Source organism: Anser brachyrhynchus (genome assembly GCF_964034855.1).
Source record: "Anser brachyrhynchus genome assembly, contig: SCAFFOLD_580, whole genome shotgun sequence".
In the NCBI taxonomy this organism is placed as follows: Eukaryota; Metazoa; Chordata; class Aves; order Anseriformes; family Anatidae; genus Anser; species Anser brachyrhynchus.
Window position 1 is genome coordinate 4,161 of NW_027663777.1, and position 23,340 is coordinate 27,500.

Genomic DNA, 23,340 nt, shown 5'->3' on the forward strand with positions numbered 1-23,340 from the left:
GGGCCTTTTGGGGGCCAAGCTTATGCCAAAGCTGCTATGTCCTTTCGGGGCCCAAAGCTTATGGGAAAGTTGCTCTCTATCCTTCCTTTCTTAACTGATCTTCCCTCCATGCTTTACACTGCTATCAGGTCCCGGGCATTTTTCCCACCTGTTTGCTATTGTCTGCCTTTCCCTAGCAGTTAGTCTGTGTTACCTGCTGGACCCTGGTGGACCCTGGTGGACACAGTCCACCTGTCTCAGATGTCCAGGAGCAAGGGAGAAGGGGAACATATCAGTGCCCACAGGTGTTGTCTGCGGCCTGATTGCTCTGTGCTTCTGGATTCTGCCTGCTGTCCCACCTAGTGCCATAGCAGTAATGGCCACCATCAAAGCTGTTACGGTGCGAGTGAGAAGAAAACTTTGCCACCGGCAGGAGCAAAATGGAACTCTGCTCTGCTGCTGTAGGAACCCACTCCCTAGAGACCTGCTCCCTTTCTCAGTAAGAGGGCCAGGAGCAAAGAAAAGGAGGTGCCTAGCTCAGAAGACTTCTTGGATGGTGGCACAGTGTCGTATTCCCGTAGCCTGACAGCCCAGCAGCTCTAGAGCGCTGCTCCCAGTGTATGCACCTGAACCGGAACAGCAGGGAAGGTTCAGGAGGAGCTGGTGGAAGGCTGCAGGGAACCCCACTTGTCTCTACCGAGCTTCAGTCCCCAAAGTAAATGTCTTTAAGGCTCTTTAAGTGAGATATTTATTTGTGCTGTTGTCTTCTTAAGGACAGTATTAGGGCAGGAGGGTAGTGGCCAAGGAGCCAGGTGGTTGTCAAGGTATCAGTGGGCTGCAATGGTCTCTTGGATCCAATCAACATAATTGCAGACCTTGGTGTAGACACCGGGATAACCTTTCAGAGCACACCCAATTCCCCACGACACAATGCCCTGGAGTTCTCCGTTGCATGCAACTGGTCCACCTGAGTCACCCTGGAGGGGAAAATTTAGAGGCACAAGATGACTGAAAAGCAGAATCTCACCTGGAAAGTTTTTGACTTGGCAAAAAGAATCCAGGGAATGCAAAACAAAGCGCAGCAGGCCCTGATAAGGGAGCACAGAGAGATCCCACCCCTTGTTTGCTGGCCTCCCCTGGCCCCCAACAATTCACTGGTACCATGCTCGGTGCCAACCAGCAGATGTGGCTGGACCGGCTATTTTCAGTGAAGTCCACCCTGCATCCAAATCCTGCTGGAAGGAGTGCATCAGAAGAGAACACCTGGCGAGGAGGAGGCTGAAGCTAAGCAGGCTGCCAAGCTCCGACATATACTGTGCAGCCTGGGGCACCCTGGCAGTGTGTGGCCCAGGGCTCTGTGCAGACATCAACTCCTACCTGGCATGAGTCTTTCCCACCCTGCAGGAATCCTACGCAGATCATGTTGCTCGTAATTTGGCCCGGGTATGCCTCTTGGCACTCTTGGTCACTCAGAATTGGTGCTTGCAGGCACTGGAGAAGTTCAGGGTAATTGACTGCCGGGAGAGCAGTAACAATTTTAGGTTTTGTCTTGGGACTCGGTACAGTCAGTGAACAGAAAGACCAAAAGACCTATATGCGAGAGCCATCCAGCTAAGCAGGGTAAAGTAAAACGGTGAAGTGCATTGTAGATTGAGACACACTGGCAGGGCAGTGTGGAGGCAGGGCAGTGTGGAGGACTTGCAGGCACAACAAGAAAAGGCTGCAAAGAAGGGGTGAACTGTACATGGGTCTCACGAGCATGGTGGAAGAGCAGGAGAAGTGTGAACAGCTACATGCAATGTGTGTAGGTACTCACTGCCACTGCTCAGTGTGTTTCCCCACCCCGAAATCAGGCACTCGGTCCCCGCCTTGGCACAAGAGGTGGGCAGGGCTATGGGTTGAACATCGGCACTGTAGTCCACGGCGGATGCCAGCTTGATCAACATAATGTCATTATCAATGGTTCTTGAACTGTAGTTAGGATGGCGAATGACTACTGAAGAGCTCCGGACTACTTCACTGTCTTCCTGCACATCAATGTTGTACTCTCCCAGCCTCACTTGTATATTGCTGCAAAATTGTCAGCAGAGAAAAGCAGCAGTTAGCCAAGGGGTGAACAACTGGGTGCCACGTGGGGACTGGCAGACACTTGAGAGAGAGTAAGGGAGTGCTGCCCTAATCAAAGGTTTGTGTGTCATGCAGCTCTAGGAACTTCATGATTTCATGGAAGACAGAACTGGGAAAGCCTTGCCAGATGGGCAAGAAAGGGAGATTTGGTTTCCTATTGCTCTCTCTGCACAGAGGTGTGCCCTAAACTCAGGACGAGAGAGATCCATGGAGAAATCTGGAGGAATGAAAATGAGGAATGCGGTAATGGTAAGCCCCATGGATGTGTAAATATGGACCGAAAGGCATGTTAGGATGCACAGAAAAGGATGCTATGAGTGCAGGAATACTGGAAAATCCATGTAACGCAGCAGGACTGAGGCTAGGGTTTCTCCTTTGGTTTCAGGTACACCATGCAATGCCCCGCCCACGTCCCTCCCCCCATGCATGCATGGTCTTCTCTTGAGAGGCACCAGAGTTCCAGATCTGGTGGGTTTGTAAGGTTGGACCAGAATCCGTCCGGATACACAACCCAAGCCATACTTACTATCTGTAGCAGTGAGCAGCTGACACGACCCACTGGTTGTTGATGAGGGACCCTCCACAAAAGTGATACCCAGCATTCAGGGACACCTGGTAGGGAACTGAATGCTGTGGGCAGTTGTAGCCTCCCACAATCTTGTCATCATCAGCATCTCCAGGGAAAGCAACTGAGGGAAAGAGAATTGGGTTTCAGAGCACCATCGATTCTCTTAAAGTGCAGCAGCAGCCAGTGAGCTACAGAGGAATTAGCAAGAGCCAAAAGAGCTTGAAACTTCAGAACTCTTCAGGCAACTCCTGAAATATCCTGCTAAGTTCTTTCTACACTACCCTGAAACACCAGGCTTTGTCTGTACCACCTCAAGTCAGGAAGAGAACAGAAGAGCACAAGCTGCCAAAGAACCTCACAAATGAATTGTACGCAGCCTTCACTGTGTTCCTTCTGGGGTATCTTTGGATTAGGATGCACCAGCTGTGCCATAGTAGAAAGCGTATGGTGATCATTTGTGTAGGGTGGAAAGTGGAAAATGGCAAATGCAGTTGAGAGAACTTCTTAATTTGCAGGGGTGAGACAAAGAGTGAGCAAGAGAGGTAGAAAAAACATGGTAGTGAAGGACTGAGAGAGAACACAAAGGCTCCACAGAGTTGGAGGATGAACTTATAGCAGAATGTAAGAAAGAACATATTTGTAGAAGCCAATAGAACAGTGGTCTCCAGCCTTTTTTTGATTGCACATCCCTATCAGCAAAACACCCTCCCGCACCGCGACATATGTCTATTTGTTCATTTATAAGTTACATACTTGCCCTACTGAAGTTCTCATGTTTTCCTCCCACACGGTAATGCACAACCCCCGAGGTGCATGCACCCCATTTTGGAGCCCACTGCACTAGAACATTGTAGGCTGGGACCCTGCCTCTGACCATCCATTACAGATGCAAGGAGCAGAAGATGACTTCATAAACTTCAATGGCTTTCTCTTTCACAAATGTGTTGCCTGTCTGTCCGTCCCATCGTCCTCCCCTCTGACCTGCGCCCCCCCCCCCCCAATTTTATGAGGCCATGTAAAACTTTTGCATCCTCAAAAAATGTGGAAAGGGTTTCACAGCCTTCCTAAAAGAGCACAAATTGTCCTTTGCTGTTTGTGAACCTGCCAAAACGCCTACGTGTGTTTCATACTCGCTAATTCTTGCAGAGGAGGAGACAGCAAGCCCTGCATTGTTTTATGCACCCCTGTCTTGTCCTACCTTCTCTATCTCTCTAGGAGGCTGAGAGTCCATGCCTCTGACATGGGTGGAAATTGAGGAAAAACAGAATGTTGTGCTACTGGGGAAAGAGAAGGGCCGGTAGAGAGGACAAGGCAAGAGGCTATGAGAGAAGGTTTGCTCAGGTGTGCAGATAGCTAGAAGATCGGCAGCTGTAGAGAACGTACCAGCAGCTCCCAGGCAGGAGAGAATGAGGAAGAGAGAATGCATGGTGCCTCTACCACCAAGCTCTGTGACGTGTACAAGGACTAGTCTCAGAAACTCCTCTGCTTTATGCTCCTGAAGAGCTTTATCTTTGTCAGCCCACAGTCTCTCCAGCTTTCCCTTTCCCAGGATCTTGCATCAGCCTGGACGAGTTTACTTATTTTATCTGAGTACAGTGATGACACAGCTGACTGAAATACCTGAACTAGGAGAACACATTTCTAGAAATGCAAGCTGTCATTGCCAGTCCATTGATAATACCCAACACAGCTGCTCTGCATTCAGCAACCCTCCTTCCTCCCATGCCCCTGGAGCCACCAGCATTGTGCTTCAGTGCCACTGCACTCAATGAGAGAATTTTTTGCAGCTGGATAGTTGGACGCCCCCCCCCCCTTCCTCAGGAGTTTATGTTTGGAAAGAGCCCGAAAAACGGGCCTGTGGGATGTTCACCCCCAGTGAGCAGAAGAGGGCATTTACATTTCATGGAGAGGTTCCTCATCTTAAAGAAAGAGGAGGAGGTGGGAAGGAGGCAAGATGTTCTAATTTTGACCTGAACACAAAGGAGTCCGTTCATCCTTCAGAGTTTCTGATGAAAAGCCTGAATTCTTTTCTGATGGGGCCTGTCTCCTGGATGATCTCTGAGTTGTCCATTTGAGATCTGTTTGCGCCATGAGCTCCAGCACCATTGAGCCTACAGGCATGCCCTCTCAATTACTGGGATTCAGAGAGGCCTCTCAAAAGGGCCCCTGAGAGGTGGGTAGGAGAACGGGGAGGGACTTGGGTGCAGTACGTTCACTATGTCTGTCATCAAGGACTTAAGAACAAGGATCCAGGACTTCTGCTGCAAGCTCTGGCATTAGTCCGGGAAGGGGTAAGTGGTGTCTGCTGTTTGACGTAGGCAAGTAGCACAGAGAGTCTTTGAGAGACCTTTTTCCTCTAAGGAGATTACCAACCTGCCCCCCTGTGATGTCGTGTGTGTTGTTGAGAGTGGATGATCCATTTTTTAAACTGGTAAATTAAAATAAATAAATAAATAAATAATAATTACAAAAAGAGTCTTGTGTTTTACTCTGGGCTTCCTGAGGCCTTGGGAGGAAGCGGGTACAGAGAGGCCCCACCTGGTGTGCAGAGTGGTGCTTGAAGGATGTGCTGTTTTGCAGCTCCTTTTTGACTGACTGCCTACAGTACTAGTGTCCCACGTACCGCTGCCGAGGTGCCTGACGTTCTCATGAGCAGACCAGACCACAGCTTTGCCCACACACCATGTGCTTCCACACAGCGGATGACTGTTCTTTCCCTGGGTCTTGAAGGGAGCCTTAAAAGGGGGAGGTTGGTTAGGGAAATTGCAAACCTAGTTAGGCAGCGCTCTGGCCAACGTGTATTCAGTTTCTGCCCACAGCTGTCCATCACAATGGACGCACCATGTGAGAACAGCCTTCTGTGGTTTCCTTTCTCTGGCCATGCAGTTTTGCCATCAAGAGGTGCCTTAGTCGTGCTCAGAACTGTATGCGTTCCTGTGGCAATTAAGAGGTGTGTGGAGCAGGTGGCTAAAAGTGTCTCCCGGAGCACATTGTTACTTGTGAAGCTGCCAAGGGGCTGCCCCTTCCACACTGGAATGTATGCCTGGTGCCCTGGGCATGCTTCCTCCCAGCTGGACTGGTGTCAGCGTCCCATGTCCATTGCCAGATGCTGGGCTCTCCTCCCTCAACAATCTTTCCTTCAGTGGGCACTTCTGTCTTTGGGTGGTATGTGGGAGAGCCTTGAATTTTCCTTCTGCTTTGTACTTTAACCACACTCTCTCTCTCCTCGGTGCCACGGTAGGGCCTGCTGTGGGGACTAGTGGCCCAGAACACGGCTGTGCTGCTGTAGCACTCACTAGTCCTGAGAAGTATCTGCTGCCTTTCACTAACCACGCCAGCAGTGCCCCAATTCTTAATGCCCACCTACGTGTTTGTATGTCTGAAGAGTTTTTGTCTTCAAAAATGCTAGGTGCTGCTGCATTGTTTTGCCTGACCCACTTCCCTCCAAAGAGTCCCGGCTCCGTTAACCCACTTTGCCCTTGTTTTCCTTCTGCTCTTCCTCTGCCCCTCTCCAAACTGTCTCACATTTTTCAGAGACTTCGTCTCCCATTCCGGTAAGGTGGGGATTTTGTGTTAGTGCTCAACCCCCTCACTGTACCGTGTGATCACTCGCAGCACAGAAATACGTGGCTGCATCCTCGCATGTCACATTCTTGATAGTCATAACAGAGAGATCGCTGTTGTCTCTGCTGATCTCAAACTTGGCCTGACTGTAACCTTCCGCATAAGAGTTCTGCAACCACATAGAAGTGCTGGCTACTAACTTAAGACCACTCCCTGGAGGCTGCTGGTACCAGAACATGTAGGCAAGTTGGCGGGTATGATTCTGGTAACAGGAGATGTCCACCGTCTCTCCACCTCTCTTGAGGGTTTCTTCTGGCCATTGTAAGATGAGTCTTCCGACCCCAGCACCTGCATGAGTTAGAGAGAAAAAGTGGAAGGGAGAAGAAGGAGTATGGACAGTGGTCCTTCACCTCACTCCAGTCCAGCATGGCCTGGATGATGCTGCAGATGGATCTACTGTCTCTCACCAGGCAGAAGAGTAAGCAAAATGGTCAGCATGGTTAGGAGCAGCCGTTCCAGAACAGTGTGCATTAAGAGAGAAGAGGCTAGAGACTGATGCTCCTCCCCGTGCTCTGATTTGTCCATGAAGCTTGGTCGGAGGAGAGAGAAGAGCAGCTGACCTAAACTGACCAAAGGGATATTCCATGCCATATGATGTCACACTCTGCAATAAAAGGTGGGAAAGGAGAAGCGGGGCATGGGAGGGCTCTTGTTACAAAAATGTCTGTCCTCCCGAACAACCACTACATGTACTGAGGCCATGCTTCCTGGGATGTGGCCGAACATCACACGTTGCTGGAAAATAGAGACTAATTTATTTTCTGTCTCTGTGCTTCCATGCAGTCTTTGCTTGTCTTTTATTTTATTTTTTTCTCTTGTTGTTTTATTTTTCCTTCTTCCTTTTCCCTTTAGTTAAATTTTCCTTATCTCAACCACTGAGTTTTTTGTGTTTTTTTTTTTTAAAGTTTCTTAGTTTTCTTTCAAGCATACTTTATTCTTCCCCTCTTCTTCTAAGGAGGAGGAGTGAGAGAGTGGTTGTGGTGGAGCTCAAATTGCAAACAAGGTAAAGCCACCACAGGAAAATATTAAATGTTTGTAGATTCTTCTTCCTAGAAGAATCTTGGAACATTTTGTAGCCTCATCTTCAGGAGTCTTTCAGTCCATTGTGTACAATCATTTTGGAGTAGAAGATGCTTTCTGTTTATCAGCATGTTGTCAGGTGCTATGCGTCTATTTAAAACATCTGAAAGAGTGTGGTGAACACTCAGGCGACAACATACTCCTACTGGAGAAAACAGCAGGCGAACACGAACGCTCGCCATCACGCCCGGCCCCCAGCCGTATGACTAAACTTTTCCTGGTGCAGAATCCCTGAGAGCTGTACTTGGGAAATGAAGGCAACCTCTTCCTAGGACTAGTTTTCTTAATGTACCAGTGCTATGACCTAGTGAGGCTATTTTACTAATTGGGGCTGCTGTCTATACCATTTTCCCCCGTTAACTGGGTGTGCTGGGCTTCCTTAGTTTTCCTGGAACAGTCAAAGGAACAGAGATTTTCCTGGGTTCTGATTTTAAATCCCCCTTACCCCAACTGGCGCTGGGAAAGTCCATGAAAAACCCGTAAAAGTGGACTACGTAGCTGTCTTAAAAATGCTTAACAAATACTGTTTTCACTTAGAGAGGCTTGTGCTCTGTCAGATGCTTAGTAGTTGAGATGCCTCTGAGAAGAGTAATGGTTGCCTGAGTCATGGAACAGCACAATATACAAATGGTAACAGAGCATAGCTTTGTGTCCTATTGTTCTGGAAGCTGTTGTTGAACTCCTTCTCAGAATCTGCCCTCACATCCTTTTTTTCAGAAAAAGCCTGGCATCCTTCCCTTCAGACTGTTTGCACCAGGTGACAAAGGAACTATTGAAAGTCACAGTCTTTCCCTCCCTGACCACTGCAAGTGGAGACTGTTTAATATCTTTGCCTGGTATGTTAGGGGAGAAAAGAAAATGGAGGACCATGGGGAGGATGAGATAAAATGGGGGGAAATAAACTTTTATGTCAGCAGGCAGAGTGCATTCTCAGCTATGAGGGACAGGCATGTGGAGAAGAGTAGTTTGGAAACAGTCCCAGACCTCTGTCACTGTCTACCCACATGTGTCAGGGCCTCCAGCGGGTAAAGAAGAAATTCCACTTTCCAGATGATATGTCAGACTTGATTTTCAAATTGTTGGAATGTCCTCACAGGCTCTCCCCTCTTCCGTATTGGCTGGAATACCACTTATGTCACTAGTGAACAGTGCCATGAAGAGATAGCCAGCAAAGTTGTTCCCTTTTTTGCTGACCGCATCTGACTGGGACAGAACTTTTCACACAGCAGCCTTTGTAGTGCTCTGCGTTGTACTTGTAGCTAGACCAGTGTTGGTATCGCACCAATGTTTTGGCTATTGCTGCACAGTGCTTGCACAGCATGAAGGCTCTATCTCCAGCTCTGCCCCCTTACTGCCACTAAAGGTCAGTAAGCTGGGGGTGGGCAAGACTAAACTGACCAAAGGGATATTCCATTCTATATGGCATCATGCTCAGCAATAGAAGCTGGGGGGAAGAGGCAAGGAAAGAAAGAAGAGGGTACTTTTGTTGTGAAAGCATTCGTCTTCCTGAACGGCCACTACATGTATTGAGGCCCTGCTTCCCGGAAGTGTCTGAACATCCCTTGCTGATGGGGAGTAAAGAACTGTTGTTCTCTCCTTTTGCTTCTGCACAGCCTTTGCTTTATGTTCATTAAACTGCTCTTACCTCAAATCTGCAAGTTTTTTCCTCTATCATTTTCTCCCCACTCTGCCCTGCTGAGGAGTGGGAGTTCGAGGGTGGTTGTGTGGTACTTAGCTGTCTATCAGTGTTAAACCACAACAGTCCTTTCTGGTGCCCAGCACACAGGACAACTTGAGATAAGAATGATAACTAGGAGAGGTAACAAGCAAAGCATGGACTGGATATTGCCAGAGAGTGTAATAATTCTGGGGAATTTGTGTTCTAGTTGTGATGCAGGGATGAGGGGTGGAGTGTTCTGATTTGTCCATCAAGCTTGGTCGGAGGAGGGAGAAGAGACAGCCCACCTTTGATACCCTTGTTAGCGAGCCTTTAAAAGAAAAGCCAAGCATTCATGTGGCTGTTAAGTGTTGCTTAGCCTTTCTGCAAGACAGGCAGAGTTCTGACGTCATTGACAAAAATGTGGGACTGCCTGCAGACCAAAAAATTGCTCTCTGAATGTTGTACTGTCAGTCATTTCATCATTCTGCATTGGAGCTATCAGGCATGGACCTAGGGTGTATTTGCTTCATGAATGGTTTGCCAACTCATTTACACCTCTGGATATGACTTGGGACATCTTGCCAGAGCTAGTACATTTACATTCTAGTAAATGTAATCATACAGCATTCCATTCTCGAGAGATCTTCTCAGTACGTGACAGATGATTATACCTCACAACTCAGAACTTCTGTCGGACAGAAGCAAAGATAGCGGAGGCACAAAACAAATGTGCTTAGTCACATCTTAGTTTCTTCAGTTTTCCGGTCAGCAAAGCATATTCCCTACAGTGTAACCTTCCTGGGAGCACTTCCTAATTCACTTCCGAATAAAAGAAAGGAAGGTATCTCTGCCAGCCTTTTTTTCCTGAAAGCAAAAGCTGTGACTAGACATCACCTCATGATCAGTCTGACTTTTCTAGTCTGCCAAGTGTGTCCTAGCTAACTGAGGTTTTCATTTTTTCCTCCCTTTTTGTTGTTATCCCTCGTGAATTTGCCAGGAGCTCTAGAGAGATTCATACCTGTCCCTTAGCTTTCAAAGATTTTTAGAAAGTGCATGCTCTTTCTGTATGAGCAGTGTACATCTCAGCGGAATTGGTAGTGGATATTCCCCGTCTCTCTTTTTTGCCCCTGCTTTTTAAAGAAGGAAACCGAAATGACCTGAAAAGCTATATTTTCTTCCCAGAGGGGAAGAAAATATATTGTATGTGATGTGTGAAAGCTTTGTATGCTCTCCAGTGTCCCTGACAAGTAGGGATATGACCATGGCGCCTGTCCAGTGAGTAGATATGGGGCCTGAGAATTTTCTGAGGAGCAGATAGATGAGTGTTCCTTAGGAGCAAGGAACGGTGTGCTACACTCCTTGCTGAACAACTCCCGAAGTAAGAACATTGGCTACCAGGGTGTGCAAGGCCCTTTCAGAAATGTCTTTTTTGGATTGCATTAAGTCAGGGTAACAAAGAAAGTTAGCCTCCTCAGAGCCTTCCCTATGCCCAGGGCAGGACTACAATTATCATAAGTGTCTGTCATGCGTCTGTATTTCCCTAGTCAAGAAGAGCGTAGCTTATTTTAGAGCAGAGCCTGGAAGCAAAGTAAAATTTATGCAGCTTGGTTGATCCTGGCATGACAGTGAGTGAGCCATCCAGGCACTACAGAAGTCTCTTAGAAATTGTGGTAAAGCGGAGTATGGGAGGGAGGATCTAGCATAGGACATCCTCCCAGCTGCTTCCCTGTCCTTACTCTTACCAGCTATTCTCATCGTCCCTCTCTCTTTTTCCTCTTTCTTTTCTTTTCCTTTTCCTTTTCCTTTTCCTTTTCCTTTTCCTTTTCCTTTTCCTTTTCCTTTTCCTTTTCCTTTTCCTTTTCCTTTTCCTTTTCCTTTTCCTTTTCCTTTTTCTTTTTCTTTTTCTTTTTCTTTTTCTTTTTCTTTTTCTTTTTCTTTTTCTTTTTCTTTTTCTTTTTCTTTTTCTTTTTCTTTTTCTTTTTCTTTTTCTTTTTCTTTTTCTTTTTCTTTTTCTTCTTTTCCTTTTCCTTTTCCTTTTCCTTTTCCTCCTTTTCCTTTTCCTTTTCCTTTTCCTTTTCCTTTTCCTTTTCCCTTTTCCTTTTCCTTTTCCTTTTCCTTTTCCTTTTCCTTTTCTCCTTTTCCTTTTCCTTTTCCTTTTTCCTTTTCCTTTTCCTTTTCCTTTTTCCTTTTCCTTTTCCTTTTCCTTTTCCTTTTCCTTTTCCTTTTTTTCTTTTTCCCTTTCCCTTTCCCTTTCCCTTTCCCTTTCCCTTTCCCTTTCCCTTTCCCTTTCCCTTTCCCTTTTCCCTTTCCCTTTCCCTTTCCCTTTCCCTTTCCCTTTCCCTTTCCCTTTCCCTTTCCCTTTCCCTTTCTCTTTTTCTCTCTCTTTTTCTCTCTCTTTTTTTTTTCTTTTTTTTTTCCTGTGATCAGATGGTATTTTTCACTCCAGCGTATCCAGCTTTGCCACAACATCAGAGAGCAGCATGGCATATTTGCAGTCTGTGATCTGTTTTGCCACTTTGTTCTATGTGCTTATGTCTGCCATACCTCTTGAGACAAGCAATTGGCCTGTGCTTAAGTGCATGCAGACTGTCAAAAAGAAGGCCTAGAAGAAGAACTCCAAAATACACAACTCTATAGCCGTACTTTCTTGAAGATACCTTTTTGCTCTTTTCTGTGAACTTCCCTTTCTTTGAAGAAAAGGTAAACGCTAGGTTATGTAATAAAAATTGAAGCAGAGAGGCGATGGCAGACAGGGGGACACTCAGATGAGACCCTGGCCTCATTTTTCCCAGTCCCACCACACAAGAGTGATTAGCCCGTCAAAGGTTCACCTCTGCAATCAAAGAGACAAGAAGCACAATGGGAGGCAGGGGGGAACCCAAATTTCAGAGTTGGAGAAACAGCCTGTCTGCGCTCTACCCAGACCTATCCCAGAAGAGCCACATCTGTCTGGCGGATGGTCACTAGTGGGGTCCCTCAAGGCTCCATTTTAGGGCCAGTCTTTTTCAATGTTTTTATAAATGTTTTGGATGTAGGACTAGAAAGTGTTTTGAGCAGATTTGCTGACAACACCAAACTTGGAGAAGTTGTGGACTCGGATGAGGGTGGAAAGGCCTTGCAGAGAGATCTAGACAGATTGGAGAGCTGGGCGATCACCAACCACATGTATTTTAACAAAAGCAAGTGCCGGATCCTGCACGTGGGACAGGGCAACCCTGGCTATACGTACAGACTGGGCGATGAGACGCCGGAGAGCAGTCCCGCAGAGAGGGATCTGGGGGTTATGGTTGACAGCAAGTTGAACATGAGCCGGCAGTGTGCCCTGGCAGCCAGGAGGGCCAACCGTATCCTGGGGTGCATCAAGCACGGTGTTGCTAGTCGGTTGAGAGAAGTGATTGTCCGGCTCTACTCTGCACTGGTGCGGCCTCACCTCGAGTACTGTGTGCACTTCTGGGCACCACAGTACAAGAAGGACGTTAACCTGTTGGAGAGTGTCCAGAGGAGGGCGACGAAGATGGTGAAGGGCCTAGAGGGGAAGACATATGAGGAGCAGCTGAGGTCACTTGGCCTGTTCAGCCTGGAGAAGAGGAGGCTGAGCGGGAACCTCATCGCAGTCTACAACTTCCTCGTGAGGGGGAGTGGAGAGGCAGGTGACCTATTCTCCGTTATCACCAGTGACAGGACCCGCGGGAATGGTGTTAAGCTGAGGCAGGGGAAGTTTAGGCTGGACATCAGGAAGAGGTTCTTCACTCACGCCAAACAAAACAAAACAGAAAACATGAAAAGAAGGAAAATGAAGATGTCCAAGTTGATGCCATTGATGCTGGTTTTGTTTTTGTGAGTGGTGAGTGTGTCAGTCTGTGATGATCTGTGTGCTCGGCTGCACATGTAGGTACGCGTGTGTTGCATGTATGCGTGCCTACTGAGAACACATTCTCCGCCTTGCTACTGTCTGGGCCTGGGGGACACCCCATGGCAGCCACCCCTCTGTTGGGCTACCAGATTCAGCGCTGCCCAACAGTAAGTCTTGGGGAAAGCAGTGAGATCGCCCCCTTAATAAAAAAGAGACCATCGGGAGAGTCAGGGCCCACCTGACTGGAGACAATTCTTCTTGCAGAAACCTTTCCACCTGGGGCTTGGCATCCCAGATCCTCTGCCCAGTCAGTCCTATGCTCCTTCTTTCACACCTCTCATACCCAACCAGCCCATTCTTATTCCATTTCTGATACGATTGCATCTGCTTATGTGGTATGAGTTTTCCCTCCTCCTCCATTCTATTTCACTATGCCAAACTCACTAGCTCCCACTTCTAAACTCCTTCCCAACTTTTTCAGACCACTCGACTCTCCACCTCGCCACCCTTGCAAGAATCTTGCACTTTTCCCAGTCCCTCCTAGGCCTCTCTTTTTTCCTTGCAAGCTCCCCATCCGAAATTCTCACAACAAAGAGGCAGTTTCTAGGTTTGGAGAGGCTAAAGTTGCTCCGTAGTGGCCCAGTTTATACTGCCTCAGGGTGCTTTGGGGGAGGTCTTTCTTGCCATTCTCTACAGATCATGTGCTGCATGAGATGGGTTAAATATACACTTTAAAACTGGAACTCCCCGATCCTCTATGTCCTTTTGGGGGCCTTTTGGGGGCCAAGCTTATGCCAAAGCTGCTATGTCCTTTCGGGGCCCAAAGCTTATGGGAAAGTTGCTCTCTATCCTTCCTTTCTTAACTGATCTTCCCTCCATGCTTTACACTGCTATCAGGTCCCGGGCATTTTTCCCACCTGTTTGCTATTGTCTGCCTTTCCCTAGCAGTTAGTCTGTGTTACCTGCTGGACCCTGGTGGACCCTGGTGGACACAGTCCACCTGTCTCAGATGTCCAGGAGCAAGGGAGAAGGGGAACATATCAGTGCCCACAGGTGTTGTCTGCGGCCTGATTGCTCTGTGCTTCTGGATTCTGCCTGCTGTCCCACCTAGTGCCATAGCAGTAATGGCCACCATCAAAGCTGTTACGGTGCGAGTGAGAAGAAAACTTTGCCACCGGCAGGAGCAAAATGGAACTCTGCTCTGCTGCTGTAGGAACCCACTCCCTAGAGACCTGCTCCCTTTCTCAGTAAGAGGGCCAGGAGCAAAGAAAAGGAGGTGCCTAGCTCAGAAGACTTCTTGGATGGTGGCACAGTGCCGTATTCCCGTAGCCTGACAGCCCAGCAGCTCTAGAGCGCTGCTTCCAGTGTATGCACCTGAACCGGAACAGCAGGGAAGGTTCAGGAGGAGCTGGTGGAAGGCTGCAGGGAACCCCACTTGTCTCTACCGAGCTTCAGTCCCCAAAGTAAATGTCTTTAAGGCTCTTTAAGTGAGATATTTATTTGTGCTGTTGTCTTCTTAAGGACAGTATTAGGGCAGGAGGGTAGTGGCCAAGGAGCCAGGTGGTTGTCAAGGTATCAGTGGGCTGCAATGGTCTCTTGGATCCAATCAACATAATTGCAGACCTTGGTGTAGACACCGGGATAACCTTTCAGAGCACACCCAATTCCCCACGACACAATGCCCTGGAGTTCTCCGTTGCATGCAACTGGTCCACCTGAGTCACCCTGGAGGGGAAAATTTAGAGGCACAAGATGACTGAAAAGCAGAATCTCACCTGGAAAGTTTTTGACTTGGCAAAAAGAATCCAGGGAATGCAAAACAAAGCGCAGCAGGCCCTGATAAGGGAGCACAGAGAGATCCCACCCCTTGTTTGCTGGCCTCCCCTGGCCCCCAACAATTCACTGGTACCATGCTCGGTGCCAACCAGCAGATGTGGCTGGACCGGCTATTTTCAGTGAAGTCCACCCTGCATCCAAATCCTGCTGGAAGGAGTGCATCAGAAGAGAACACCTGGCGAGGAGGAGGCTGAAGCTAAGCAGGCTGCCAAGCTCCGACATATACTGTGCAGCCTGGGGCACCCTGGCAGTGTGTGGCCCAGGGCTCTGTGCAGACATCAACTCCTACCTGGCATGAGTCTTTCCCACCCTGCAGGAATCCTACGCAGATCATGTTGCTCGTAATTTGGCCCGGGTATGCCTCTTGGCACTCTTGGTCACTCAGAATTGGTGCTTGCAGGCACTGGAGAAGTTCAGGGTAATTGACTGCCGGGAGAGCAGTAACAATTTTAGGTTTTGTCTTGGGACTCGGTACAGTCAGTGAACAGAAAGACCAAAAGACCTATATGCGAGAGCCATCCAGCTAAGCAGGGTAAAGTAAAACGGTGAAGTGCATTGTAGATTGAGACACACTGGCAGGGCAGTGTGGAGGCAGGGCAGTGTGGAGGACTTGCAGGCACAACAAGAAAAGGCTGCAAAGAAGGGGTGAACTGTACATGGGTCTCACGAGCATGGTGGAAGAGCAGGAGAAGTGTGAACAGCTACATGCAATGTGTGTAGGTACTCACTGCCACTGCTCAGTGTGTTTCCCCACCCCGAAATCAGGCACTCGGTCCCCGCCTTGGCACAAGAGGTGGGCAGGGCTATGGGTTGAACATCGGCACTGTAGTCCACGGCGGATGCCAGCTTGATCAACATAATGTCATTATCAATGGTTCTTGAACTGTAGTTAGGATGGCGAATGACTACTGAAGAGCTCCGGACTACTTCACTGTCTTCCTGCACATCAATGTTGTACTCTCCCAGCCTCACTTGTATATTGCTGCAAAATTGTCAGCAGAGAAAAGCAGCAGTTAGCCAAGGGGTGAACAACTGGGTGCCACGTGGGGACTGGCAGACACTTGAGAGAGAGTAAGGGAGTGCTGCCCTAATCAAAGGTTTGTGTGTCATGCAGCTCTAGGAACTTCATGATTTCATGGAAGACAGAACTGGGAAAGCCTTGCCAGATGGGCAAGAAAGGGAGATTTGGTTTCCTATTGCTCTCTCTGCACAGAGGTGTGCCCTAAACTCAGGACGAGAGAGATCCATGGAGAAATCTGGAGGAATGAAAATGAGGAATGCGGTAATGGTAAGCCCCATGGATGTGTAAATATGGACCGAAAGGCATGTTAGGATGCACAGAAAAGGATGCTATGAGTGCAGGAATACTGGAAAATCCATGTAACGCAGCAGGACTGAGGCTAGGGTTTCTCCTTTGGTTTCAGGTACACCATGCAATGCCCCGCCCACGTCCCTCCCCCCATGCATGCATGGTCTTCTCTTGAGAGGCACCAGAGTTCCAGATCTGGTGGGTTTGTAAGGTTGGACCAGAATCCGTCCGGATACACAACCCAAGCCATACTTACTATCTGTAGCAGTGAGCAGCTGACACGACCCACTGGTTGTTGATGAGGGACCCTCCACAAAAGTGATACCCAGCATTCAGGGACACCTGGTAGGGAACTGAATGCTGTGGGCAGTTGTAGCCTCCCACAATCTTGTCATCATCAGCATCTCCAGGGAAAGCAACTGAGGGAAAGAGAATTGGGTTTCAGAGCACCATCGATTCTCTTAAAGTGCAGCAGCAGCCAGTGAGCTACAGAGGAATTAGCAAGAGCCAAAAGAGCTTGAAACTTCAGAACTCTTCAGGCAACTCCTGAAATATCCTGCTAAGTTCTTTCTACACTACCCTGAAACACCAGGCTTTGTCTGTACCACCTCAAGTCAGGAAGAGAACAGAAGAGCACAAGCTGCCAAAGAACCTCACAAATGAATTGTACGCAGCCTTCACTGTGTTCCTTCTGGGGTATCTTTGGATTAGGATGCACCAGCTGTGCCATAGTAGAAAGCGTATGGTGATCATTTGTGTAGGGTGGAAAGTGGAAAATGGCAAATGCAGTTGAGAGAACTTCTTAATTTGCAGGGGTGAGACAAAGAGTGAGCAAGAGAGGTAGAAAAAACATGGTAGTGAAGGACTGAGAGAGAACACAAAGGCTCCACAGAGTTGGAGGATGAACTTATAGCAGAATGTAAGAAAGAACATATTTGTAGAAGCCAATAGAACAGTGGTCTCCAGCCTTTTTTTGATTGCACATCCCTATCAGCAAAACACCCTCCCGCACCGCGACATATGTCTATTTGTTCATTTATAAGTTACATACTTGCCCTACTGAAGTTCTCATGTTTTCCTCCCACACGGTAATGCACAACCCAGAGGTGCATGCACCCCATTTTGGAGCCCACTGCACTAGAACATTGTAGGCTGGGACCCTGCCTCTGACCATCCATTACAGATGCAAGGAGCAGAAGATGACTTCATAAACTTCAATGGCTTTCTCTTTCACAAATGTGTTGCCTGTCTGTCCGTCCCATCGTCCTCCCCTCTGACCTGCGCCCCCCCCCCCCCCAATTTTATGAGGCCATGTAAAACTTTTGCATCCCCAAAAAATGTGGAAAGGGTTTCACAGCTTTCCTAAAAGAGCACAAATTGTCCTTTGCTGTTTGTGAACCTGCCAAAACGCCTACGTGTGTTTCACACTCGCTAATTCTTGCAGAGGAGGAGACAGCAAGCCCTGCATTGTTTTATGCACCCCTGTCTTGTCCTACCTTCTCTATCTCTCTAGAAGGCTGAGAGTCCATGTCGTTGACATGGGTGGAAATTGAGGAAAAACAGAATGTTGTGCTACTGGGGAAAGAGAAGGGCCGGTAGAGAGGACAAGGCAAGAGGCTATGAGAGAAGGTTTGCTCAGGTGTGCAGATAGTTAGAAGATCAGCAGCTGTAGAGAATGTACCAGCAGCTCCCAGGCAGGAGAGAATGAGGAAGAGAGAATGAATGCATGGTGCCTCTACCACCAAGCTCTGTGACGTGTACGAGGACTAGTCTCAGAAACTCCTCTGCTTTATGCTCCTGAAGAGCTTTATCTTTGTCAGCCCACAGTCTCTCCAGCTTTCCCTTTCCCAGGATCTTGCATCAGCCTGGACGAGTTTACTTATTTTATCTGAGTACAGTGATGACACAGCTGACTGAAATACCTGAACTAGGAGAACACATTTCTAGAAATGCAAGTTGTCATTGCCAGTCCATTGATAATACCCAACACAGCTGCTCTGCATTCAGCAACCCTCCTTCCTCCCATGCCCCTGGAGCCACCAGCATTCTGCTGCAGCGCCACTGCACTCAGTGAGAGAATCGTTTGCAGCTGGATAGTTGGACCCCCCTCCCTCCTCAGGAGTTTATGTTTGGAAAGAGCCCGAAAAACGGGCCTGTGGGATGTTCACCCCCAGTGAGCAGAAGAGGGCATTTACATTTCATGGAGAGGTTCCTCATCTTAAAGAAAGAGGAGGAGGTGGGAAGGAGGCAAGATGTTCTAATTTTGACCTGAACACAAAGGAGTCCGTTCATCCTTCAGAGTTTCTGATGAAAAGCCTGAATTCTTTTCTGATGGGGCCTGTCTCCTGGATGATCTCTGAGTTGTCCATTTGAGATCTGTTTGCGCCATGAGCTCCAGCACCATTGAGCCTACAGGCATGCCCTCTCAATTACTGGGATTCAGAGAGGCCTCTCAAAAGGGCCCCTGAGAGGTGGGTAGGAGAACGGGGAGGGACTTGGGTGCAGTACGTTCACTATGTCTGTCATCAAGGACTTAAGAACAAGGATCCAGGACTTCTGCTGCAAGCTCTGGCATTAGTCCGGGAAGGGGTAAGTGGTGTCTGCTGTTTGACGTAGGCAAGTAGCACAGAGAGTCTTTGAGAGACCTTTTTCCTCTAAGGAGATTACCAACCTGCCCCCCTGTGATGTCGTGTGTGTTGTTGAGAGTGGATGATCCATTTTTTAAACTGGTAAATTAAAATAAATAAATAAATAAATAATAATTACAAAAAGAGTCTTGTGTTTTACTCTGGGCTTCCTGAGGCCTTGGGAGGAAGCGGGTACAGAGAGGCCCCACCTGGTGTGCAGAGTGGTGCTTGAAGGATGTGCTGTTTTGCAGCTCCTTTTTGACTGACTGCCTACAGTACTAGTGTCCCACGTACCGCTGCCGAGGTGCCTGACGTTCTCATGAGCAGACCAGACCACAGCTTTGCCCACACACCATGTGCTTCCACACAGCGGATGACTGTTCTTTCCCTGGGTCTTGAAGGGAGCCTTAAAAGGGGGAGGTTGGTTAGGGAAATTGCAAACCTAGTTAGGCAGCGCTCTGGCCAACGTGTATTCAGTTTCTGCCCACAGCTGTCCATCACAATGGACGCACCATGTGAGAACAGCCTTCTGTGGTTTCCTTTCTCTGGCCATGCAGTTTTGCCATCAAGAGGTGCCTTAGTCGTGCTCAGAACTGTATGCGTTCCTGTGGCAATTAAGAGGTGTGTGGAGCAGGTGGCTAAAAGTGTCTCCCGGAGCACATTGTTACTTGTGAAGCTGCCAAGGGGCTGCCCCTTCCACACTGGAATGTATGCCTGGTGCCCTGGGCATGCTTCCTCCCAGCTGGACTGGTGTCAGCGTCCCATGTCCATTGCCAGATGCTGGGCTCTCCTCCCTCAACAATCTTTCCTTCAGTGGGCACTTCTGTCTTTGGGTGGTATGTGGGAGAGCCTTGAATTTTCCTTCTGCTTTGTACTTTAACCACACTCTCTCTCTCCTCGGTGCCACGGTAGGGCCTGCTGTGGGGACTAGTGGCCCAGAACACGGCTGTGCTGCTGTAGCACTCACTAGTCCTGAGAAGTATCTGCTGCCTTTCACTAACCACGCCAGCAGTGCCCCAATTCTTAATGCCCACCTACGTGTTTGTATGTCTGAAGAGTTTTTGTCTTCAAAAATGCTAGGTGCTGCTGCATTGTTTTGCCTGACCCACTTCCCTCCAAAGAGTCCCGGCTCCGTTAACCCACTTTGCCCTTGTTTTCCTTCTGCTCTTCCTCTGCCCCTCTCCAAACTGTCTCACATTTTTCAGAGACCTCATCTCCCATTCCAGCAAGAATTTTAAAAAATTTAACGTGAGAAATGGAAGGTGATACAGAATAGTTTTCTCATACTCTCTTACTGAAATTAGTTATGACTAATTTTGATTAAACACTGTGTATAGATGAGAAGACAAGTTAATCAAGGAAATTTATTTTTAAAAATAAACTTTAGAAAACACAAAGTTTCTGTTATGTTGTTTGTTTGTTGGTTGGTTGGTTTGTTTGTTTAGTTGGTTGTTTTTGTTGTTAAAATAAATGTAAAATATCTTATAGTACATTACCTACAATATTCAGCTTCTGGAAAAAGCATATGTTCTTAAAAATGACTTCATAAGAGCAGAGGAGTCTCAAAGGTACGCTATTATCAAGTGCTGCATACAAGAGTGAGAAGGAGAAACAACTACACATCTTCCAAAGCCAAAATGTATTTTTGTATTGAAGGTTGCTCTTTGAAATAATCTAAGAGAGCTATCTTAAGAAAGGTGTATGCTTAGTTAATAAGTTATTTGTACCTTCTGCCAGTGCCTTTTAATATCTGCATTTGGATCTTCAAATTTTCCACTGTTTATTTTTTCCTGGAGAAAACCTTGGGCTATAGATAAGGCCATTTCAGAAAATATATTTCCAGCAGCTTACATTTCCAGTCCACCAGTCTGGGCTTGAGGCTGTGTCAAGATCATGAAATACATACTGTTTGTCGCCTTTGTTGGTGTGGCTGGTGAGTATATTTTTTAATTTAGTTTTGTAATGTATAATGAAGCTCATTTCTGAAGAAATTTGCAAGGTAGTCTCTTGTGAGAAAGTGCAGTCCGATTACACCTTGCAAAAGTTTTAAGGCAGAGCACTGCAACTTCTTTTGACTGCTACATATCTGTTCAGGATAGTTTGTTTCACAGACTGTGGAATGAATGCCCTCATAGGGGTTCTTGACCAGGAATATTGAAATGACTATATAGCTTCAATAACTGACTTTATAAGTTCATGACTCTCAAGAAAAATGAAGTACAAAGATATTATCTCTTGCTCAGGAAGTCCTAAAGCTGTTGTTAATTCTTGGAATACTGGGGAGTGTTCCAAGGAAATACCACTGCAGACTTGTCTTGTACTTTGACTCAGTCTGCTAGTGACTACTACTGTAGACAAGATTGTGCTGGGTCTGGCTGGGATGGAGTTAACTTTCCCTGCAGCAGCCCATACAGTGCTGTACTCTGCACTTATAGCTAGAAAAGCACTGGTATCACACCAGTGTTCTGTCTATTGCTGCACAATACTGGCATCGCATCAGGACTCCCTCCAAGCCCCCAAGAGCCAGCAGGCTGGGGGTGGGCAAGTGATGGGAAGGGGACATCACCGGGGCAGCTGACCTAAACCAACCAAAGGGATATTCCATACCACGTGATGTCACGCTCAGCAATAAAAGGTGGGAAAGCGGAATGAGAGGGGATGGCTCTCATTGTGGAAGCGTCTGTCCTCCCGAACAACCGCTAGGCATATTGAGGCACTTCTTCCCAGGGCCTGCTTCCTGCTTCCTGCTTCCCCTCGTCTTTAAAGAGGGGGAGTGAGAGTGCGGCCATGGTGGAACTCTGCTACCCACCTGAGTAAAACCACCACAAGGATCCTGGGACAAACAGACCTTTGATCCTGTCCAACAAAAACATTTCTGTATTCTTAGTTTCAGCATGGGACAGCAGCCAGTGCTTTAGATGCAAATAGATGAGCTACCAGTCTAAGTTCAATCAGCTTATTTTAGGGAGCAGTAAACAAATGTCTGTTACACTTGCCCACCGCTGCCACTGTGCATTTTTATAGGACCAGAGCCTACAAAAGGGATGCTTCAGTCAATCACAGGGCCACAAAGTTCCTTATGCCAGATGTTAACATATGCTACTGCTTATCTTCCAGTTGCCTTCCCCATCAATGATGACGATGATGACAAGATTGTGGGAGGCTACACCTGTACAAAGAACTCAGTCCGATATCAGGTGTCCCTGAATTCTGGGTATCACTTCTGTGGAGGTTCTCTCATCAGCAGCCAGTGGGTCCTGTCAGCGGCTCACTGCTACAAGTCGTGAGTGGAAAAAATATGTTCTTCCATAACCTACCTATTTCTTCCAGTTCACTTTTAACAGTGAGATTCTAATATGTATGAGATTCAAATATGTAACAGACCCAGTTCTGACAGGAGACAACCAAGGAATGGATGGTTCATTCAGAAAGCTGGGCTGGGGCATCATATGGGGTTTTCCACTTTTGCAAATGTTTCTGTTAATGCAGGTTACTTTCTGAAATGACAATGCGATTATCTAACAACAAATTATGGGCTGTGATCTCTTGTAAATTGCATTAACCTTGTTAAAACTTAGTTACTGGAGAACAAGAAGAGGAATGACCTCATGGTGGTACCAGTTTGTCTTTTTCCAGAAGGTTTGTGTAAGGCACTGTAATATATTTAATTTGACCCAGCTCAGAAAAGTAATCCTTCCTGAATTCACCACCTGAACTGGGTGCGCGTAAGATCTCATTGTGGATGCCCAGGAGCTGTTGCAGGACAATAAAGGTACCCTGAGTGAAAACAGCTACTACTATAATGATGTTGAAGCTAGTGCATAGAGTAACGGAGGTTTCTCCTAACTACGATGTCAGTAACTGTATATGTATATGACATTCCTTATCTTTTCCAGTTCCATCCAAGTGAAACTTGGGGAACACAACCTGGCACTCCAAGAAGGCACTGAGCAGACCATAAGTTCATCTAAAGTCATCCGCCACTCTGGCTACAATTCCAACACGCTGGACAATGACATTATGCTGATCAAACTTTCCAAAGCAGCCACACTCAACTCCTATGTCAACACAGTTCCTCTTCCTACCAGCTGTGTGGCCGCAGGCACCACATGCCTAATCTCTGGATGGGGCAACACACTCAGCAGTGGCAGTGAGTGCTCAATGGGAATGTACAGCGTTCTGAGGGCCTGGGAGCCATTCTAAGACCTCACAATTAGGTCCAAACAGTACAGGGTAAAGAACAGAATATTGCTGCAGGTTAGGCCTTTTTGAGGAATGACTGTAAATGATCTGTGTAGGACAGTAACCATTTAAATGCTCCAATGGCAAGCCTGGTCCTTCCTCTTGTTTTGTGTTATGAAAATGGAACCATTTAGGTCATCCAAGTGCCCTTCACTAGGATGTCTACATTACCATACGTTATGTGCCTTGGCACTATGCAGTGCCAAGCACTAGCAATTTAGCTAATGTTAATAGAGTTGCCAGTTCTCTGAGAACATGATAAAAATGTGTGATTGTGCATCTAAAATTGCTAGAAGAGAGCTCCACTCTCTTACACCAATGGTCAGAAGTGCAGATGGTGACTGCTATCTAATTCTCTGAAAACCACCAAACCTGCACCAGAGGAGAGGATGCTTTTCCTCAGACCCATGTTTTCTCCAACATATGCACTAAAAG

The 23,340-nt window shown here is 47.4% G+C and overlaps 3 protein-coding genes across 3 annotated transcripts in view; 1 reads left to right on the forward strand and 2 right to left on the reverse strand.

Annotated features, from left to right (window-relative positions):
- Window positions 1-269: 269 nt before the first annotated feature.
- On the reverse strand, window positions 270-4,480 carry LOC308186829 (trypsin II-P29). Its single transcript, XM_080608998.1, has 5 exons — window positions 4,058-4,480; window positions 2,633-2,795; window positions 1,796-2,049; window positions 1,357-1,493; window positions 270-956 (listed from the first exon to the last, which is right to left on the reverse strand). Exons 1-5 carry the CDS (start codon window positions 4,098-4,100, stop codon window positions 807-809), a joined length of 747 nt encoding a protein of 248 aa, XP_080465124.1. The 5' UTR covers window positions 4,101-4,480; the 3' UTR covers window positions 270-806.
- Window positions 4,481-14,374: 9,894 nt separating this feature from the next.
- LOC308186827 (trypsin II-P29-like) lies at window positions 14,375-18,455 on the reverse strand (the record flags this gene model as incomplete). Its single annotated transcript, XM_080608996.1, has 6 exons — window positions 14,375-14,616; window positions 15,017-15,153; window positions 15,456-15,709; window positions 16,293-16,455; window positions 17,718-17,784; window positions 18,450-18,455. The coding sequence occupies 6 exons, from the start codon at window positions 18,453-18,455 to the stop codon at window positions 14,467-14,469; spliced, it is 777 nt and encodes a 258-aa protein (XP_080465122.1). The 3' UTR covers window positions 14,375-14,466.
- LOC308186828 (trypsin I-P1-like) overlaps window positions 18,212-23,340 on the forward strand; it is a 6,859-nt gene continuing 1,730 nt past the window's right edge. The window contains 3 exon segments of the mRNA XM_080608997.1: window positions 18,212-20,596; window positions 21,781-21,946; window positions 22,560-22,813. Coding sequence (XP_080465123.1) covers window positions 20,557-20,596; window positions 21,781-21,946; window positions 22,560-22,813 — 460 coding nt within the window. The 5' untranslated portion in view covers window positions 18,212-20,556.

Excerpts from the sequence above, each read along its gene's own strand:
- LOC308186829 (XM_080608998.1), bottom strand. The coding sequence starts at position 4,100 with ATGCATTCTCTCTTCCTCATTCTCTCCTGCCTGGGAGCTGCTG. Across the intron at positions 2,796-4,057 it reads CTCCTGCCTGGGAGCTGCTG|TTGCTTTCCCTGGAGATGCT; the intron begins GTACGTTCTCTA and ends TCTTTCCCTCAG. Across the intron at positions 1,494-1,795 it reads AAACACACTGAGCAGTGGCA|TCAATTACCCTGAACTTCTC; the intron begins GTGAGTACCTAC and ends CTCTCCCGGCAG.